The sequence below is a fragment of the Chiroxiphia lanceolata genome, chromosome 4 (assembly GCF_009829145.1).
Source record: "Chiroxiphia lanceolata isolate bChiLan1 chromosome 4, bChiLan1.pri, whole genome shotgun sequence".
NCBI lineage: Eukaryota > Metazoa > Chordata > Aves > Passeriformes > Pipridae > Chiroxiphia > Chiroxiphia lanceolata.
This window is the reverse complement of record NC_045640.1, coordinates 24,955,567-24,976,829: the sequence shown is the minus strand read 5'-3', so window position 1 is coordinate 24,976,829 and position 21,263 is coordinate 24,955,567. Positions and strand designations below refer to the sequence as shown.

General features: G+C 39.1%; 1 protein-coding gene across 5 annotated transcripts in view; it reads left to right on the top strand.

Annotated features, from left to right (window-relative positions):
* Positions 1–21,263, top strand: part of APBB2 (amyloid beta precursor protein binding family B member 2) — a 181,900-nt gene that overhangs the window by 57,466 nt on the left and 103,171 nt on the right. For all 5 annotated transcript variants that reach the window (XM_032684724.1, XM_032684726.1, XM_032684722.1 and 2 more), the window contains exons 2-3: positions 1,019–1,115; positions 13,468–13,577. Coding sequence is in view for 1 of the 5 variants with exons in the window: in XM_032684734.1 (XP_032540625.1) it covers positions 13,532–13,577 (46 nt within the window). In the remaining 4 variants the exon portion in view is untranslated. The remainder of the gene's footprint in view (positions 1–1,018; positions 1,116–13,467; positions 13,578–21,263) is intronic.

Sequence of the window (21,263 nt, the reverse complement as noted above, 5' to 3'; positions counted from 1 at the left end):
AATGATTTGTTCTGTCTCAATACTTTCTAGGATTTATAGTTCTTGGATTTCTTTTAGAACAAAGGAATAAATCTCTCTTTAAAATGGAATCTAATTTGACTTGATTTAGTCTGGCTTTTGCTTTAACAAAATAAAAAAAAATATTATTGAAGCTCTACAGCAGATGCGATTTGTATCTTTGGTCTTTCATAGTTAATTTCTCCAGATGGGGGAACAAATATAAAGTTGAATAATACCCTGAATCCTAGAGCACAGTTTGACTGACGGATCTGGTGCTGCTGATGGAGCATTTTTTGATGAGGGGGATAACAGTGTTTCTGTCACTATGTGGCGACAATCCCAATATATTTCTCAGTACCAAATGCCATAGTGTTAATGTAATCATTTACCAGGGGTAGAGTAACTGTGGTGCAGCATACAGACCTTGCAAAAATAAATTATACAGTTGATGTCTACTGAACACAAGCATAATTGAAAACATGATTTTTTATGAACATACTGTTTACTGAGCACATTTCACTGCTCTTTCCTAACTCAGGGTTCATCTCTATCATCTAAGTTAATTTTCTTTGTGATATTCAGTGTTTGTGCATGGGGAAAACTGCAGGTCTGTTTTGCAGTGCGGAGGGAGAGAGAATTTAAAGCGTGCTTTGCAGCGTGTTTTAACGTGCCCGAGCTGCCACAGTCCAGCAGCAGTTCATGACACCTGCCTGCTTCGGGAAGATCCCTGCACTGTGATACACAGATCCCTCTGTTCTGCTTTTGCTTCTCCTCTGTGCACATTGTTGAATGCAGATGGTTTTAAGGATGTAAACTGAAGGTGGCTGCTCGGGTTACTCAGTCTGTGCTCATCTGATTCCCAGCCTCCCATTGCCTTGCATCTCCCACTGCCACAGAGGATGGCTGTGCAGGTTTCTTCTGGTAACCTGCACCTTTGCAAGCTCAGTAGTTTTCATTATTCTCTTCCTGACTCTTCATAAATGAAAACTTTAGTATGTGACTTGTTTTTGTTTTGCAGCTTGCCTGATTTCTGCAGCAACCTGAAGGAGAGCTGGTGCCCAGGACTCTAGAACTTGGTGCTTTAGTACAGGCTTTCCACCAACGAGCTGGGAAGAGTAAGTAACCTGTTCCATTTCTGGGGATCCTGTGGGGTGGGAGGACTCTTTCTGAACTTTCATGTACTATGTCTTAAACACCAAATTTTCTAGGTTTCTCCCAGCACAGAGACTGGAGGTACCTGTATTTCTGTGCAGTATTTAAATTGTTTATCATGATGTTAATGAACAAAAGTGGTCCAGTTCTTGTAGTACTCCAGCAAGAGTTCATGCTTTATCCGTTTCTGCAGTTTATCTGTACTGTGACTTGCTGTGCACCTCAGGTGGGAAAAGGCTATACACATTCATAGTAGTGCTGCTCCTGTATGGTGTCAATAATGCTATCTGTTAATGGGGACACCTGTGTTGGATATCAGTGTCCTGTGCAGTGCAAGAAGTGCAGCCTCCTGCGACATATCCAAATGGTTCTGTGTGGGTCTCAGAGTGGGAGTGAGGCCCACAGCAGCAGTACTTTGTGACTCCAGCTGAGGCTGTCTATGTGGAGGGATTACCTGGTGGCACGCTCAACACCAGCTTCTGCTGGCTATCCCTTCCTTCTCACGTGACTTTGCAGGCTGGGGATGTACTTACCAGTACCTGGCAAGCCACAGGGTTTCTCATCTTCCGAAATGAGATATGCGAGAAGTCTGGAATGAAAGTGCTGTTAGCTGGAAGTCTTGGGCTAAGCATGTCTGTAGGTTTGTCTGTGCCATACAAGTAGTCGTATTGGCAGAGCTCTGCAAAAAAACTGCACTGTTTGCTGACAGAAGCAGTAAGTTTTTCCATCAGGATTTCCTTTCTACCCTCCTGAAATGCAGCAGCACTCTTCTGGGCTTTTGCTGATGTGATCCTTACCAAGGGTGTTATTTTGTACAGTCCTAATTCGTGGAGGTGAGCTGGCAGAGCTTTCAGTTGTATGCGAGCCTTGTAGCCACTGAGAAATCTTATGCACGCCTCGAGTTCTTGCTTTACTTGTGGGGTACACAGCTGCAAACTCTCATCCTGTGAGTTTCCACTTTAGCTGGTTAGTTAAAATATAGAGAGAAGATAAATGCCAGTATCTAGACACGGATTTAGAAAATGATCTTTCATGCTTCATATTACTTTTCGCAGAGAATTCCTTATTTAGAAAGAACTTCTCATCCTGAAGAATTTCATAAGTTTTAGGGTTTGGGGTTTTTTTTGTTAATTTTTGTTTTTTCTTCCCTAAATAAAGCTACACTCCAATGAGGTATTTCTTGTTAAAGCAGTCTTTGCACAAAGGGAATGATGAGACTCTAGCCAGCCTGGGCTAGTCTCCTGTTGGTGTGCAGTTGTTTTAGCCAGTGCAATAAAGATGGCTCTTATGGAAAGGCTCAGGGTTAATCTTGGTCTTCATGCTTTTTGTGTATATTAATCAAACAGGTTTAGTGGTCCGTAACACACAGGAGGCTTGGGGTAATGATGCAACTTCTTTTTTCAGGTTGTTTTGATTTAGTCTCTATACCTACTTGACAGAGCCTCAATTATTACGTGGGAATCAAGCAGTATCCTTCTAAAACATAGAGTTGTCATGCAGATTATTAATCAGCACAGGCTATCAGAAAGTTCCTGTTATGTTATCATCACTTAAAATCACAGAATTATAGAATGATTAGAACTAGTAAGAATAGCTGCTTGTTTGTGAAAGATGTTATTTATGAAATCAGGCTAAGTTTTTGGTGCTTGATTTTGTTAACAATATGTAGTGAAGGAAACCCTGGGGGAACTTCTCCGGTTGCAGCAGGTGAATGGAATAGCCTCTGCTTCTGCTCCCAGTGCTGTGATTATTTGTCATCACTTTTGCCACTGGTAACAGCAGCAGCAGGTGTAGTACTGGGTAGTGTAGCTAAATGATACTTAAATAAATAAATTTCTTGCTATATTAATAGCAGTTGTTCTTGCAAACCAAGGACACAGCTCTTGCCTTGAGGAGGAGAGGGTGTTGTGGAGAGATCTGAAAAGAAATAATTGAATTGTAGCTGGTTGATTGTCTTCAGGTGGTATTTTATTGTCCCCCTACTCATCTTACTTGTCAAAAAATGGAGAAAGGCACCATGAGGTAGAAATTAACAGCATTTTAGAAAATGTTAAATAAATTGCTTTTTTTAATGGAGCATTGCAATATTTAATGTGATTATTCATGCCTCGTGATTAGGAAGCATCAGCAACAACATGAAACTATTCTGATTATTCTGACAGATTTTTAATACTAAAAAATATGGTTTTTTTCTAGAATAAGTTCTTCTATCAAGAAAGATAGAACTCTTATGTGATAACTGCACATAATGAACCCTATCTTGACTGCATCCTAAAAGGCTGACCATATCTCAATATGCTACACAATGGTTTCAAATACTTTTTCAGTTCAATAAAGCTACAAATCCTACATTATATGATTTGGTTGTCTCCTCTAGACATTGTTTTTGAGGGAAGGTGAGGCTGAGCAAGTACTTTGACAAAAAAATTCAATACAATTTTCAGTGCAATTACTACTTCATTAAATTTTTCAGAAGTTGTTTAGCCTGGGATTGTTTATCCTGGGGAAAAGGAGGCTCAGGGAGGACATTATCACTCTACACAGATATCTGAAATGAGGTGGTAGTGAGTGGGGGTTGGCCTCTTCTCCCAGGTAGCCAGTGACAGGACCAGAAGAAACGGGCTTGAGTTGCACAAGGGGATGTTTAGACTGGATATTAAGAAAGATTTCTTCACTGAAAGGGTTGTCAGGCATTGGAACAGGCTGCCCAGGGAAGTGGTGGAATCACCTTCCCTAGAAGCGTTCTAAAGACATGGTACTTGGACATGGTACTTGGGGGTATGGTTTAGTGGGGAACGTGGCAGTGCTGGGTTAGTGGTTGGACTGGATGATCTTAAAGGTCTTTTCCAACCTTAATAATTCTATGACTTTATGATTCTGTTTTGTTATGACACTGATACATTAATCATGAGGTTTTGTTATAAAGCTATAGAGGTAGTTTGTGTGGTTTCCTTCTAGAAAGACCTAAAAACCACTGGGGTTTTATTTCCTATTTCATTAACTGAAAGTAATTTTTTCCCTGTGATGCTACAGAAATTACTCTTTCCAACATTTATTTATTTACTAAAATACTGAGGGTTTTTATGGCTGATGAACAACTGTTTAGTCAATAGAGATGTTGTATGACAGTTCTCTATATCAAATGGCTCTGCCATAAAACCTCCCAAAACTGGAAACAAAGGAGAGGTTTATTTTGTGTACTCTCTTTGTATACTACAGCACTTTTGTCCTTATAAGTTCCTCATGGCTTTGACTTTCTTTTCCCTTCATATCCTTGTGGGTTAAAAACCAAAACAAGCCCCAGAGGTCTGAATTGTTTTCTAGTGAGAAATGTAAATGAGTTACTTCCTACAAATAAGACTGTAGACCTTCCTTCAGCTCAGCAGCAAAAAGATGATGTTGGAAAGAGATGCAGCACTTGTCGAGTTTATGACAAACTGAGACATTCAGACACATGCTTGGGAGCTACACCTAAAAATGGGACTTTTAAAGGGTGGTGGTGGGGGAAGTAATAGAGATTAAAATCCTGAATCATACCTCAGAAATAGTTCATCTGCTTTCAGTCATTCCTGGATTCAACTGCTTCAGAGAAGTAAGAAAGCCAAGAAATTGTGCAGAAGGCAGAGTGAAAAATCTGTTCACAGTTTCTTCCAAATCCTATTAGATGAAAACCATGTTATCCTTTGAAACAAGATACCCTAGATCTTAGGTGATTTTTTTTTGTTGGCTTTGGTACTTTAAAAAAACCCCAAACTTTAGACATTTTTGTTATTCACTAACCACCTTTATAACCCTGCTAGATTTTTCTTTTTTTTTTTTTGTTGAATCTAAACTTTCTCATTAACCTCTTTGTGAATTGCACAGAAAAATGTCAATTAAAAAAAAAAATCACCTCCCATTCAGATTCTTACTTGCATCATATTACACAATTTGTAACTTTTAAGGTAGTGTTAGATGATTTTATACAGTTTTGGAGAGTCATTCTTGGACCACCTTTCTCCGATATTAGGCTGGAAATTAGAACTTGTTCCTTGTGCCAACATTACACTTTGAAGTTTTTGTTTCTTCTCTTGGCCTTCATTTTGCTGTAAAACAAACCTTTAATATCCTTGTACAAGGCAGAAATCTATCACCTTGATTATCTTCCAATTCCCTGTATTTTCCATTAATCCCTGGTGTGTGAGGGACCAGATGCTACTGGGCTGTTTCAGATGAGGTCTGGATGTTACCTCCCACGACCCTATCAGTGTTTTCTCAGCTCTGCAGGACAGATTGTAACCAAGAGAACAAATTGCTTGCCCCCATGCATACATCAGACTAGAAGCTCAGAGCAGCACCCTGCTGATGTAGCTGGGTCTCCTTCCATCATATCCAAACATTTGAATCACAGCCCAACACTGATAGCAGAATTTCTTAGTGATTCCCTGAATAAATGACCTTGTGCTTTGTTCTTCATTACATTTCTATTATGCTCCTTATTGGCATCCAGTTTTCCTTTAATGATTCGATCTTTCTCTTTGCAGGAAAATGTCCAAATTTTTTGTCACCAGATTTCACTGATACCTTTTGTGGCAGGATCATTAATGACAATATTAATTGAAAATTCCTTTTATCATTCAGTATTTTCCACTCTTTTGGTTAATCTGTGTTTTCCCTCCTCTGTGGTAAACATTTTGTGGTTCCTTCTGTGCATCAAAGCTCCTGTACAATAGCTTTGATAATTGTCCATTCCCTAAGTCTTCCTTATTTTACTGTCTCTGAAAAATACTTGAAAATACTTGGGCTTGTCTGGGCTGCTGAAGTTTGTATACAGGATCTGAGATCAAAATCAAGTATGGAGAAAGCCTGTTTTAGTGTCTTACAGCCTTCCATTGCCACAGGTAAAATGAAATTTTGTTAAAGTAACAGTTTACTTCATTGTCATTCCTCTGCTCTAAATTGTATTTTAGCTGGTTGTCCAGTGGTCAGGAAGCAGCTACACACACAAAAATATAAATATATATAAAGCTTTAGCTATATTTATGTGAGTCATAGGTTTATATAATAAATATATATTTAATATAAAAATGATTATGTAAACTTTTAGAGGAATCCCTATTTTGAAGCATCAAAATTCAACCCACACTGCATTTGTTACTGCATCTGCTACCACCAGGTCCCCAAGGAGCAGCAACAGCTAATGCTGTGACTGTTACATTGCAGACAAGGGATATGTGCTTGAGTTCAATAAAAGTAGGAAATTCTGACAAGAGGAATGAATAATAAGTTACAAACAGAATTCTTATGGTTTTGTTTTGTATTTTACTTTTGAGATAGAAAGTCACTATTTGGGACAGAGATAAGGAAAGTCACAGAAGGTGTCTGCTGCTGATGGAACAACTGTTCCGGAAGGAACTGTTTAAAGAAATGTCAGTGCAGGGTTTTTGTATTGCTTTACAATTCTCTTCTGTCCTCACACCCTGAAAACCAGCCGGGCTCAATTCTGTTATGCTCAACTTATCTTTTGAGGGCTTTCTACTATTCATGGGAGTTAAAAACAGCGTTGGCTTGAAATCCCAGACTTTGAGCAGTAGGTGGGTTCTGCTGGGCTCATTGCTTCCATGAAAGGGTAAAACACAGGGAGTTTGGATTAGATCATTTAGATGCAAGTGGACAAAATAGGTAAACTGGGAATTTTTGTCTAGAGTAATAATACAAAGTCATTCTCTTAAGATATGTTTCAGCATTAATGTAGGATAGCAGCAAGGTCTAGAATGTGGTGGGTTTGGTTTTGTTTTTCTGTCTGGAGAGGTGACAAACTTTTTTGGTTTTGGAGACAGAAGTTGTAACTCATCCCAGTAGTTATTTGAGAGCTGGCAAACACAGAAATTACAACATTTTTCTGGGGAATCTGCTTCTGTTTTGTCTAAGAATTGTCTTCCAATTTTTGCACCCATTCTTGGAAGGACAGCAACAACACTGTGTTCATTCCTATAAGATACAGGGAAGGGGAAGTGAAGAGTAGTGGTGAAATGCTACAAGAGAAAACTTAGCTTGCTTGGAAAGCTTCCCGCTGAAAAAAAAAGCATGGTGGCATTTCTAACTCAGCAGAAATAAGCATCTTCTCATTTAGAAATACTGTTTTTACCTGACATTCAGCTTTGAAAAATATTTTTCATGGATTTTGGTGTAAATGAGGTTCAGAATATGTGTCTGAAATACTACTGTCTTGGTTTAGGCATTGCGGGGAGATCTGTTTTACCCAGCGATGGTTGCTTTGATCGTGTAATACCTTTGTACTCCAGCACAGTTCTGTAGCTTGCCAGGCTTCCTTCTGGCTTACAACCTAACCTGGCTGCAGTCCCAGAGGCTCAGAACACCACAGTTCTTTTTTTTTAATCTGCAACTTTGTTTCTACTTAACAAATTCTCACTAATGAGCGAGTAAAATTGAGATTGTTAGCTGATATCAGTTCAGATAGCTGCACTGGAGGGAATGAAGTTAACTCTATTTATGACAAACTTGCCAGTATTATAGATGGTGCTTTTCTTTGTGTTAAAATATATATTGACTGTATAATTGTACACAGAATGTTCTGATGTTTTCTTTTATTGTTCGGTTGAACAAAATGTGCATTAAGATAACAATTCATAATAAATATAAAAAGCATGTGTGTTTTACTGAGAAAGCATGTATCGTCTGTGCAGGGGATTAAGGTCAAGGGACCATGACTGTCTTGAATTCAGCTTGCTCTACATGATCTGGCTGCAGAAGTACTGAAATGCTAAATTTCAGAAAAACACACTTCTGATGAATTAGGGACTGTAAAGCAAAGCCTTAAACGTGAATTGGGGACACAGTAGAAGTTTTGTTCAAGTGACTAACACTGATAATATCCACCAGAACAGAGTGAGAAATTGAAGCATCTGTCCCCACATGATGTATGGGAACCTCAACTGACCAGGCAGGTGACACAGTACCTGGAAAAGATGACTAAGAATAAGAAAAGCCCTCATGAAGGAATTCTCAAAAATGGAGAAGAGGGAAAGCATCCAAACAGAAACTTGTTAGGGGAGAACTTAGAAGCACAAAAGCAGCAAAAAAATATACAGGACAGAGAAGTGCAAGCAAGAATACCTGCAGGCAACAAGAATTTGAGTAGTGAGAATTTGTTGAAAGGAGAAATGATGGAATTGCCAGACTTCCTGGGCAGGACAGGACTTTACAGATCTCTGAGCATGTCTACTATTAGATCCAAGTGTGGTAAACCCGTGGCAAATGCGGCAGGGCTGGAGTGCAGGCAGGACATCCCTTGGCTGTGGGATTGTGGTTGTCTTTCCGGTCCCAGAAAGCTTTTATCCTGTGCCAGTAAGGTGGAGATGACAGGGAGTGAATCCTTTGGAAAGCAGGGTTGGCTCCCTACCTCTCAGCAAAGGTAGGTGGAGGGGACAGCATAACCTCCTCAGTCTGAGTGCTGCCAGACAAAACTGGAAAGGCAGATAAGGTCTCTTGGGTAACGGAAGACTTGGAAAAAAATGTCCCTGAAATGAAAATATCTATTTTTAAAAAAAGATGTGGTTATTAGATGAAGAATAATGGTTATGAATCATTAATGACCTGAAAGAAGGTCACACTTGCAATGATAGAAGATATCTGAATGGTACAACATTGTGCTTTTTCCAAGAGGCAGTTTGGCTTGAGAGATGTGCATCCAATAGCTGTTCCCAATACAGAAAATGAATGTGCTGTCTCCTATGTGCCTCCAGAAAACCAGCAGCACAAATTTCTAATGGCCTGGCTGGCATTTTGGTTGTTTGATTAAATTGCATTTCGTTAAGGTTGTCATGCAGGTGATGCTGCCCGTCACTCCTTTGAAAGCAGGCAAAGTGAAAAGGGATTAACTGTGGAAGCATTTTTGCATTAATATGCAAATATGTACGTATGTAAACAAAATTTCTGTGTATGTACAATTGTACTTTTTATTTCAAAATGAGCCATCCACCAGCCTTACAGGCTGATTTTAAAATTATTTTATTTTTTTATATCAACCTCTTTTAGTATCTCAACCCTTTGCTATAGTGGGTCTGCTTGTTTAGGACCTGTGCCTGAGTGTGTTTTTAAAGCAATGCAAGGCATTCCTCTTACCCATTCCCTAGCAGGGCTATTTCCTGGTATTCAAAGCAAGGCTTTAAAGGTGGGATTGTGTTGTTTGTCAGAATATCACCCAGAGAGTGCTGGAATGTAATTTTTTGAGTAGTTGTGCCTTAAGAAACATCATACAATAACCTTTTCTTTCCCGACACTGTGTGTAGCTGTTCCTTGCAAGTGTTGTGATGTAGTCAGTCACACTTGGATGACTTCTGTAGGTAATTTGCAGTCATATCCTTTTTCTTGAGCATGTGCAGTAGGTTTGCTGGCACAATCTGTTCTATGAGATAATAGCAGCCAGTGTGAATGTACTTACATTTGTGTTTGAACACACACGTATTTATAGCAAATGTTGCTTGTAGAGAACCGCGGAAGATTAAGAGTCAGCTGACCTCCTGAACAGCAGCATGCATGAAAAAATAAATTCGGAGGAAACTCAAAATATGTTTAATGGCCATTAATAGTATGGAGGTTGGACTATGGGTTGTTTGTCCTCAAACAATAGGTAATGGAATTAGTTCAGACAAACTGGACGCTGTGTGCCTTGTCTTATGGACAAAACTCTTTTTTTTGACACTCTCATTGGGAAAGAAACCCACAAACAGTACCAGAACTTAGTTTTCCTTTTTTTTTTTACATAGTGTCAAAAGATTAATACAAGTAAAATGAAACTCTTACGTAGCAGTCATAGAAACCAAGAAACATAGAAGCGTTGCAACAAAAGAGGCTCTGTAAAGAAAGTGGCGTAGAAAGATGACAGTCTCAGTTGAAAGTCATGGCAGGCCTCTTTGCAAGATGATTTATGTCCTCATTATGTGTGATGATGAGTAGCTGGTACTTCTGTCACCACAGCTCCTAAAAAAGACTTGGCATGACTTGAAGTGGGTAATGCTTTCCAGTGCTGCCCTGGGTGGCAGGTATGCAGTGGTAGAGTTCAGGTTTTGTTTCCATGGCTGTTTGTAACTGCTGCATCGTGGGGCTGGTCACCTGAAACGAATCAGGGAAGATTATCAGAAGTGAACAAAAAAACCAACCAACCCCTTCAGGCAGAGCTCTATCAAGTTATGTCTTGAAGAGAGGTCATAAGGCTATATGTCCATTGTACTACATATACAAACTACATGGTGTATGTGTAGTTTTAAAATTAACTATGAAGCTGTAAAAATCACTATAAAACATGTTTAAAGCAATTTTGAAATAGAATAATACGCAAAAAACCCACAGAAAGCTGTTACAAAACACATATTTTACAAAACAAATGTGAGTGATCAGGTTAAAAACTAATAAGAAGACCTGATCTGACATATTAGGTACATTCAGGTTTAACTCAGGTGCAGGTTTGGATATCTGTCATGTACATTTAAAGACAAAACCAAACCCAAACTTGTACATGCATGATACTTGGACTTTTTGAAAACAGTATTTGAGACCTCCTTCCATTTTGTTTATCATTCTCATGGAGGTATATGGAAAATAAGTGCTAGTTTTCAGATGCTTTTAGCTATGGCATTTGGATACCAACAAAGTCACCTACCTTTCTGTGAGAGTTCCCTGAGCTTGCTGAAATCCAGAAATGCCCTTGAGATTCACCTCAGTGGATGTGCTTAAAGAAAAGTCAGGCCGTTTTGGCTAGTCTGGTCGCAATTCAAAAATGGTTCTTGGGGAAAAAAAAACAAAACAAAATAAAACCAAACCAAAACAAACCCCACAAAAAAACCCCCAAAATGCAAGCAGCGTCTTCATTGAAGATCTGGGTATGTCCCTGCTGGTATGTACAACCCAGTATCAATATTATTTTGCAGTGCAGTTTAACTTCACTTAGTGTATGGCACTTGCTTTTAAATTGGCTTTTGATAGTTGGCCTTAATCCAGGTTGTAAATCTTTGAAGTTCCTGTTTTATACAGTAACTGATGGAACTTTTGCTATAATGAGCATATATCTTTATGTTGTCTTTTCCACTGAGATTTCTGGGGTTTTAAAATATGATATATAAAAATGGTCATGCCTTTTGGTCCCCACCTGACCTCTCCAAAGAGTGGTTTATTCCCACAGTGGACACTCTACTTCAGGAGGACCATACTGTGCTTTAGCTGTTTGAGAGCGTAACTGTGAAGTTTGGGGTTCTTAATTTATATCTGTTAGGATTTTTTGTTATGGTATGGTGCAGAAGGCAGTGGTACCAGGTAGGGAAGGAATAGTATGTCTCAACTGTAGACAAATATTTGATATAATTTAGATAGTGTTATAGTTTTGGAAAAGTGTACACGTTCTAGAAAGACAGGAATGCATTTATGAAAAATGAGTAATCTTGCAGCTCCATACATACTGATTGAATTTTTTCACAAGTTAGGGAAAAGAATTGTAAATACTGTCATCCGGTTACAGTTTTTGTTTTCCCCTCAGTAAATGTTTTTTTATCCTTGCACAGCTAAAGACTGTTCTGATGTCTTTTGTTATGAATTATTTGGGATGAGAAAAGACTTAGCTTTTTTCTACTAATAAGTGTGTATTTTTAGTTTTATTCCTATAGACCAGGAAAGGGGAAGCAGCCATCTGCAGCTTTTTTCCTTGTACAACATGTGTTGAATTAGTAGGCCACCATAGAAATTTGAAAAGATCTGTTTGGCCCATGGCAAGGAGTTGTCCCATATTGCCCTGCAAAAGAAATGCAGGAGTTTTTGACTGAATGTTAATTTTACTGCTTACCATTCACTTTTCATCTTAACAGCCGGAATTCTTTTAGTGACAGGAGAGTACTGTCTCATTGATTGACTGAACTTTCTCCATTGAGGGGAGCTGAACAGGACATGCTTTGTTAGCACTGATTTGGAAAATAATGGAGGTCTTTACCTGTTTTTTGCACTGTCAGTTATGCAGGCTTGTAGGTGTCTATTTCAGAAGTTATTTACAGAGGCTGTAGCAATGTTATGCAAATGCATTTTAAGTCATTTTAAACTTAGACTGCCATGGTCTCGTTCTTTCCACTTGCCCTCACTAGCTACTAATACTTGTGCAACCACCATGAGCCAGTTCAGGAGCCTAAGCTGACTGAAAATATATCTGTATATGGAGTTTTCAGCTGTGTTGGCTCCCAGACCAGCTCACCAGAGAATTGCATGGATGCCAATATATATAAAAGGCTTATCTAATTCAGTAACTCAGGCGGGGAACTGACATGTCTGAAGATTTGTGGAACTCTCCCAGTTTTGGTGCAGTGGTATTTCATCTCTGTCCTGATATCTCTATTTTCTGGATAGAACAAGTATGTTCTTGTAGCTGCAGCCTGAGACAGTAAAAATCCTTAATGAATTAGGAAAAACACTCCCCAGAATTTGTTGCTTTCCTTGGTCTTTCTAGCAAGGGAGAGAATGAAATAAGAGAAAATGTAACTTTACAAATTGTGTGGTTTACATGCAATATATATTGGAAGACATCTGGGAATATGAAGGCTATTCAGGTAGACTAAGAAAAAGGTAAAGCTGAAAAGCAGCTGAAATCCATATTTTACTACAAAATCCTGCACAGAAGAAAGATTCAATGGGACTTGTTTTTAGATTAAAACATTTTATGCTAATAATTTGACGGGTTCAATAGCATTTCAATTAAGACTTTCAATTTGTTATTCCAAACTGACCATAAGATGTACCATGCATTTCCTTGTTTGATTGCTGTTTTGATACTTCAAGAAAATTGATGTACGAGTCAGTATCCTGCATTCCTGTGAAGACACTGTGTTTTTTAGGGACATATTCAAAGTGATCAATGTTACGTAGCACAGATAAGTTTTGCTTCTATGGCAAGCTGTTCATAAACTTGTTGCTTAACGATTGCTTCACAGAATTTAAGACGACATTGTTATTAAATCTCACCTACTGGCTAACTCTATTAAAAGCCAAAAGCAAACTCATGCAGTGTGTGTGGTTTAGTCAGTATCGTGGGCCAAAAGAAGCTACAGTATGACTTGAGACTTCTTTGTGCCTCAAAATTTATGTGAGCCTATTAATGAAGGACAACCACTAATAATAAATTTGTGCTGCATGTACAGCACAACAGTTCATCTCCTCTGACAACATGACTATGAATAATTTATAGATGTAGTTATCCTGAAATTTGTAGGGGTCATTAGCATTTTAATGAAAAAGATACAGCTGTTGTACTAAATCTTCACTTTTTTTTTTCTCCCTCAGTTAAGAATTTCGATCTGTACTTGGAAAGCAGCTGACAGCGTGTGGTAATGTGCTGACTGGCACTATGGGCAGACGGTACCCAGGGGCTCACTATCGGCCAAGCAGCTCATGTATGTATGCAGTTGGTCTAATTTATTTGTTGCTTTATTACGTTTAAAGGCTGCTAAGCCTATAAGTTTTGAAATAGTATTTATAAAGAATGCTGACGTATTCTAATCAATGCCAGCCTTCCTGTGTGTGTACCCAAATGGTAAGTATATTGATCTATGTTTAAACTGCAGAGGTGTTTTCTAGAACTTTAGAAAGCAGCTTGCCCTGTGACTTGACCAAATCTACTGCAGTATGCTGTGTTCTGTGCTGTGTTTTGTGTTCAAGTTCTCCAACTTCATTTATTATAGGGTTCCAAGGTTAGCTGCTATTCCTCTTCACTTTCATCCTGGGTTTTCAGTACCAGATACCTTCAAATTAATAAGCTACTTGAGTTCATCCTAAAATGTCACTGTGCACTATAGCTTCACTTGCTTACACACTGCAACTAACATCTCCAGTTCAGATTATTTATATGCTTGAGTTCAATATTACTCACTTGTTTTTTCCTCTGAATTGTATCCTATTGTATTATATTATATCAACTCTTAGTGAAGGTTGCCTTCTGTAAAAGTGCAAAGGCAGCTCCTAAAATTTATCACCTCGCTCCTTCTATCAGCTACCATAGTGCAGTGGTTTCACAGTGCAGACTGTGGGAAATGAGCTGATGTGACATTGCTGGAGAGCTGTGTGGGGTAGTGCACCACCTCCAAAAGGCTACTGCTGGTCCTTGTGCACTTTCAATTGATCCCTCAGACTGCTGAGGTGAAGTTGTAGTAGGCTAACTTCAGTATTCACTCTTCCTTCTGCTGTAGCAAAGAATATGATCCCACATGGCTTTTCTTAATGTCAAAGCCAGCTTGGTAAGCTCTCACTTCTGTATTTTTCTTTCTTTTTCTTAAAAAACTTCTTTGAAACCCAGCTCCACACATACTTGCGTTGGCTGATGCAAGGAGGAAACTGCAGTGGGAGTTTACAGCTGTGGCAGGACAGGGACTTCCTATAGTGGCTTTGCCATTGGACATGAGGAGCTGCCTGGTGAGATCCTGTATTCAGAACTTGACTTTGTGGGGTTTTTTCTAACCACAAGGCTAAATCCTAGGAAGTACTAAGGCATGGCTATTCTCTGCTACACACTAGTCATAGATGTCTTGAAGGTATGTTGAAATGGTGTATTAAAGCCAACTTAGATACTATGTTTCCAAGGAGTTTTTTGAGGGATACTCTCTGTACTAGAATGGAGGAAATAAATGGTTGTTACAGTTTTGACAGATCTTTGATGGTCAAATACTAGAGTACTGAGTTGGACTGATCTGTTGGAATCACTTGACATTAAATCACTGGCCTTCCAACATTTCCACTCGGCATATGGCTGGACATGATATTTCACATCCCATGCCTAGGCTTGAAGCTCAGAGCTTTCAAATTATCTAGTGTAGAAGTATCTAATCAAATCCAGTCCTGCTTAGAGAGAACAAGTAATGAGCATTAGATTCTTACCAGAATAGTCTAAAATGTTTTTCCTGTAGTCTAGTTGAACAGTTGCAGACAGTGAAGAAGTGGAATCATTTGCCTGGGGAAACCCTGGGGCTCCTATCATCTACCAGGGCCAAAACTTGCATCAGAATGAATTGGCACCAGAATTCCTTCAGTTTGAGAATAGAGATATCAAAATACCTACTTCATGATTGCTTTATGGTTTTGTTAAGATAAGTTTTCCCTTTCCTTAAGCTGTCAGGGTTTTTAAGCCAGGAAACTTTCTTTGGTTTTTGCTTTGTTACGGTATGAAAATTTTTTTGTTTTTTTAAGGGGGTTTGCAGCTTCCTAACATAGCATAGGTTTTTGGACATCCAACAGTAATGGTATTGAAATTGGCCAGTATTTGGGAAATGTGGATCATAATGAAATCTCTGAAAGCAGATTAGATCTTGATGAAAGTGCTGGTAAAATACATAGTTTTACTTTTGTTTTCTTTGCATAAATAGCGAGTAATTGCACCATCTCAGCTATTGTATTACACATTCACAGTTGTTGCAGTCTTAATGTACAGGACTTGGTGCAGCCTTAAGCTTTAGTCCCTAACTTTATCTTCTGTCTGTACATATGCATATTCCTAAATAATGTGAAGGGGAGAATTAGGTCTGTGTGGAGTATAGCAGTTGTATTGTTTTCTTTGGTGGTAAGCTAATATTTCATCCGTTTATAGCATTGACTGTTTTGTTGAATGATTTCATAGATTTAATTAATATAATAGTGTGTGGTCTTAGGAAAATAGCAAGAGGTTTTTAATCGAGGAAACACATAACAGTTTAAATAGAAAATGGTTTATTTGAAGCCCAGTGCTAGGAAATGTATTTCCTATACACTTACGGAAGGTGATGAAATAGGGAGGTGTGGAAAGCTTAGAATTTAATGGGTGCCTACTAGTTTAAGACTTTTAAAAAATGTAATTAAAGAGCAATGGTCTTCCTTGATTACTGTCAACAAGCAAAGCAGTCTTGGGTGTATCCCTGACTCTGTATAACGCTGCGTGTCCTGACTTAACACTCCTTCGTGTGCTATTTTGTTGGTTTTTCTTTTGTTTTCTGTATTTTTCTTGTGAAAAAATAAAGACTAAGGATGTACAGTCTCCAACTACTGAGAAGCTAGGTTTTGTAAACAGACTTCTTTCATTAATTTCTCCCGAGCTTCATTTTTATTTATGTTTTTCTAATATTTGTTTACAAACCCCACTTTTTTGAATTGACTATAGCAGCTCTTGTGAAAACGTGGTTCTGTTTGTGTTGTTTAGGTAGCCTCAAATTTTCTTTCATACTAAAAAATTTTTCTCTTTGCACAAGTAAAGGTTTTGTATGTCTGGAAAAAACCCTTTTTTTTCTAGGATTTGTCCATGCATATATTGTCCACAGCTTAACAACAACAGTAATAATAATAACAACGTACAGAGTTTTGTGAGAGTGCTTTAAGAAAAAAAGCCCATTTTTCAGAGGACATTGGAAGTGAGATAGTGCAGGAGTATGTGGGTGGTAGTTTTCAGCACTTGCTAACTTTGGGACTGTGCCAGGGTGGACGTGCAGTCCTGGCGTAGCACGTCAGCATCCTCTGGGAGGGCAGGACCCACTTGAACGTGGAACTTTAAGACCAGCCCTCGCTGCCCACAGACAGTCATACCACATCTCCTACCTTTAAGTCATCTTCTTGATTTGTGTCAGGTAGAGGTGGACTTATATTTCTTTTTGAACGATTAGACACCTTTTATTTAAAGTGACTCAGACTAGGTTCCCTGTGGAATGGTTTATCGATGTGATTATGCCAGTGTAATTATTAGATCTGACTGAAGTTTTATTTCAGAAACTTCTCTTGGAGGGTGACTTTTTTGTCCCAAGCAAACTTTTTTTGGGAAATACTGTTTTTCTGAAGTGTTCATAAATCAAGACTGACGATGAAAGGAAACATCCCTTGTGAAATGGCACTCCCTTGGACTGCAGATGGGAGAGGTTTGAGTCTTGGCTCTTCATGATCATCTCCCATGCTTAAGCTGCTTTTATAAATAATTCAGAATGCTTGAGGGCAGAGAGAGAAGGGTTGATTTTATAATTTTGGAGTTTGATTTCCCTCCAGGAACTCAAATTCCTACTCTGCCTCTGTCTCTTCAGCTTCCCAAGGAGTGCCCAACTGTGCCCTTCTTTGGACTGGGGCAGGCCCTTGCTACTGGGCTTGCAAGGGGGCTGTTGTTTCATGAAACTGCTGGAAAGTCTTCGCTTCATTGCAGTGAAGTAAGGAAACAAATGTGAGAATGATGACATTGTAAATAACAGCAAACCACTGAAAGAAACCCAAAATTCCAGTCTTGCAGCCAGTGCTGGTAATTATGTTGCTAACATTAGCCCAAGATGAGGTGATGTGAAAGTGTACCGTGGTGTGGCTCTGTGAGGTTGGAGCCTTTTCTAGAGTAACAGGGAACTCTCCCAAAGAGGCACCCTAACCCCAGGGAGGAGTGTGTCTGCCATGCAATTCATGGTAGAAGCATCCCAGTAAAATTCTATGTCTGCGGTATCCTGCCCCGGTATCCTGACCTTCGCTTTCCAGGGAAAGTCATCTTGGTATAAATGAGACTCAAACTTTAGCACTGCTCAGAACATACTCTGCAGGGACAGTTTTCTGTAAAGTTGCTTTTAAAGCTCCACATAATGGCTGAGGAAAAGGCAGGAATACAGATGACTGATGGAGTGAAAACTGCCAAAGTACCCAGTGACACATACGTTGCTCTCCCCATTAAAGCCTCTCCTGTATGGTTTTCTGCCTTTCCTAGGAAGCTGTGGGGAGACTGGCACAAGAACTTCATCAACCTCTTGGGTGATCCTGGTGAAGCCCCAAAGCACATGCTGGTGTCCGCAGATAGGAGCTGACTCAGAGCCTGCAGAGTACTGTGTAGTACTCCGAATGCATATTGTCACTTCTGTGTTTATTTCTTAGCACAGTTAAATAGTACCCCTATCCCAGAGCTCTGACAGGTCCATTTCTTCTTCTTCAGAGTGGAATCAGAGGTGGAAGCTGAAGGTGTTATGATCCAGTTATTAAAATTATTAGAGAGATGCCTCTGCCTGGATTAAGGTGCAAATGAGACCATATGCCGAAGTCAACAGTATGGATTTTATTTAACAGTTAATGACAAGTTCAAGGAAGGAGAGAGAGATAGGGGAAAGGGGAGGGGGAGAGAAAGAGAGTGACAGAGAAACAGATTAAGTAGAAAAAAGATATCACTACTCTGTAGATTCCAACGACATCCCATTGGTCCTCTTCTTTTGAACTTCTCAGTGGTTGCAGACTGTATCTATCAAGTGGTGGAGGGAAAGAGTCCACAAAACTCTCATTTCATGGGGTTTATATTGTGCAGAGGCTGGGTGGAAACACCCCCTGTACCTCTCCTGGATGATATAATATTGGATCATGGGACATTTCATGAGTGTTTGAGACATTCTAAGATGCTGCAGCTGTCGGTGTAGTTGAATTGATCCTGGCCCGTTATGGTCATCACGTAAGGGAGAATGGTGGCATAAGAAGGACTATTCTATCTCATACAATTTGCCTCTTATCAGCCTCTTCCCTTACCTGGAAGTCCATTTTGTAGCTTCAGGTATGCAGGCCCTTCTGGACCTGGGAGGCCACTCTGTGCATCACTGACAAAGCAGTTATCCAAGTGTTTGAGCCGTCAGCACCAGACTCCTACAGCACCTGGGCAGTTACTGCAGGTATTCGAATGTTAGCAGTTCAATCTCTTACACTTGTACATTCTTCTCCTTTGACCTGGGATAGTTGGACAGCAGTAACCCCTTATCTTATCTCAAGGTCCTTTCCAAGACCAAATTAGGAGGCATATTTAGGGACGACTTTGGTAGATGTGCAGCTGTGTCTTTGCAGTTTGTTACAGTGGACAAAAGTCTTTTGGTCATCTTAAAAATGTTTAAGCCCATTAACCATTTCAGTCTCTGACATAAAGTTTTCTTGTAGCTCCACTTGGGGTTGTGTGTGTTCATGGAGAACCACCACAATACTGGATTTGAATCATGTGTTTGTCCCCTCTCACAGGAACTCTAGTTCCTTTGGTGTTCAAGTGCCTTGTGAAGATCTATGAGTTAGCAGATAAGAAAGAGAAGCAGAGAATTTTGGCTAGCATGTCAAGAACTCGAGATTGGTTGTTGCAGGCCAGTAATACTAGTAGTTTGTTTTTTCCACTTGTTCAATGTCTTCTACAGCCAAGTTTGCTGTTTGTTGAAACTGAATCTACTTTTAGCCACACTTCAGTGTAATTAATATAAGTGCCAGTAAGTGCAGTTGTTTTTTTATGTGCTCCTTCCACTTTATTATGGATTGATTTGTTTAGTTTATGGGGACCATAAAGCAAATATGATACTTCGATTTCATTTACAAGCATGTGGTTTTGTTTTATATATGAGCACTATGGGTAGAGGTTTCTCAGCGTAGTACAACAACCTTCTCAAGGAGCTGCATCAGGCCAGGATTAAAGTTATTTCCATATTCTAGTACCATAATGACACTGGGAGAGTTACTGTAGGGTATGACTGTTTTACTCATCTCTCGGTGTTCTGTCAACCTAAGCAGTACTGTAAGACTTGGTTTATAAACTATTTGTATGTTTTGAAATACTCTGATTTGTCCACTGAAGTTTGGTTGAAGACAATAATAGCTAAAAGCTACAAAAAGTAGCTTTGCAGGCACTTTTCAGACTTGCTGAAATGTATGTCTTTGTGTAATGAGTCTTATTTTAGTGCAGCTTTTGATGAAAAAACAGACTAGAAATGTCAAGACCTTTTTTGGTTTGATGTAGTCTGTGCTCTGTTCCATTACTGGAAGCAAGGGATATGTGGGTAGGACATGTGAGTCCAATTTTAAGACAGTTTTAGCAGATGTAGTTAAAAGTGCATGGATGTAATAATAATGTAACCTTACCTAGGTGAGATACAGAATGTTTTTAAAGTATGCGGAACACAAGCAATCTTTTCAACATGCAAAATCTTAATTTGCTCTCCTTGAGAACTGGGATAGTCTCATTATGCAAATCACTCTACTGCTCTTGCACGTAACTGAGACTTGGACTTTTTATTTTTGTTCACTGGTCTCAGCTTACTGGTAGCACTTTGAAATTACTTACAAACACTTAGGAATTAATTACGTTAGAGGTTCTCTTTGTATTGATACTTTTGATAGACATATATTTTTATTCTTTGTTTCTTTCCATATAGAATTGTAGAGACTTTACTAAAAGATTATTCTCCATTTTTTTCATTTTCAGATTTTCATCTCTAGAGCCCAGTTTTATACTAAGTGCAATTTTACAGTGAAGAAAAAAAAATTTTGGTGTAGAATGCTAATGTGTTTAAGATCTCAACTATGAGTCAGTGATAAAAGATGGCTCAAAACTATTGCTACCAGTCTGAGTAATCTGAGGGGAAAAACATTTCTGGATAACCTTGATTGATAAAAGCTTAATGTCTGACTAGCCACAAATTTATAACATGTAGTTCAGAGGGCAGATGAAGTTGTAGCAGGTGAAATCATGATGCCAGGCCATCAGAAGTTTGAAATAAATTAGTTTAAAAAGAGAAACAGAAGTGTCTGCATTTATGTGCATGCAGTTAGTTGTTCTTGGAGAAGCACATTGTTCTCAGGAGTATGCAGTGTTGTTTCTAGGCTTTGCAGGAACAGTGAGTGTTTGCAAGCTGAAGATAGGGGGACCACAGGCAAGATGTGTGGGAGGTAGTTATCTGATTAATTTTTGTGTGGGTGTGTGCAGCATGGCACCTGTGCTGGAATTTAATTTACCATTGCATCTGACAGTGGTTCAGTTAACATTCTTGCTCCTTCTGTTAATAATGCTGTGACCTATGCTTAATGTCTTTCCTACTTTTGCTACCTGTGTCTCCTGATCAAAGAGCTTGGGGTTGGGCTGGTGCCGCTACAAACAACTGGAAAGCTGGTGCAGGACCCTGTGGGTTTCCTTAACCCTGTTGCCGAATTGATCATCTTTTGATGATCAGAGTGGTTCTGGTTCCTGATTTACAAGCTGACAAATGATCAAAGTTAAATTTATGTAGGGCTGAAAAATTCCTGGTCTGAAATCAGTCTGAGTTAGTCTAAGTCATTTTATGTGCCAAATCTGGCCTTTGGTTCCTTTCTAATACTCCATT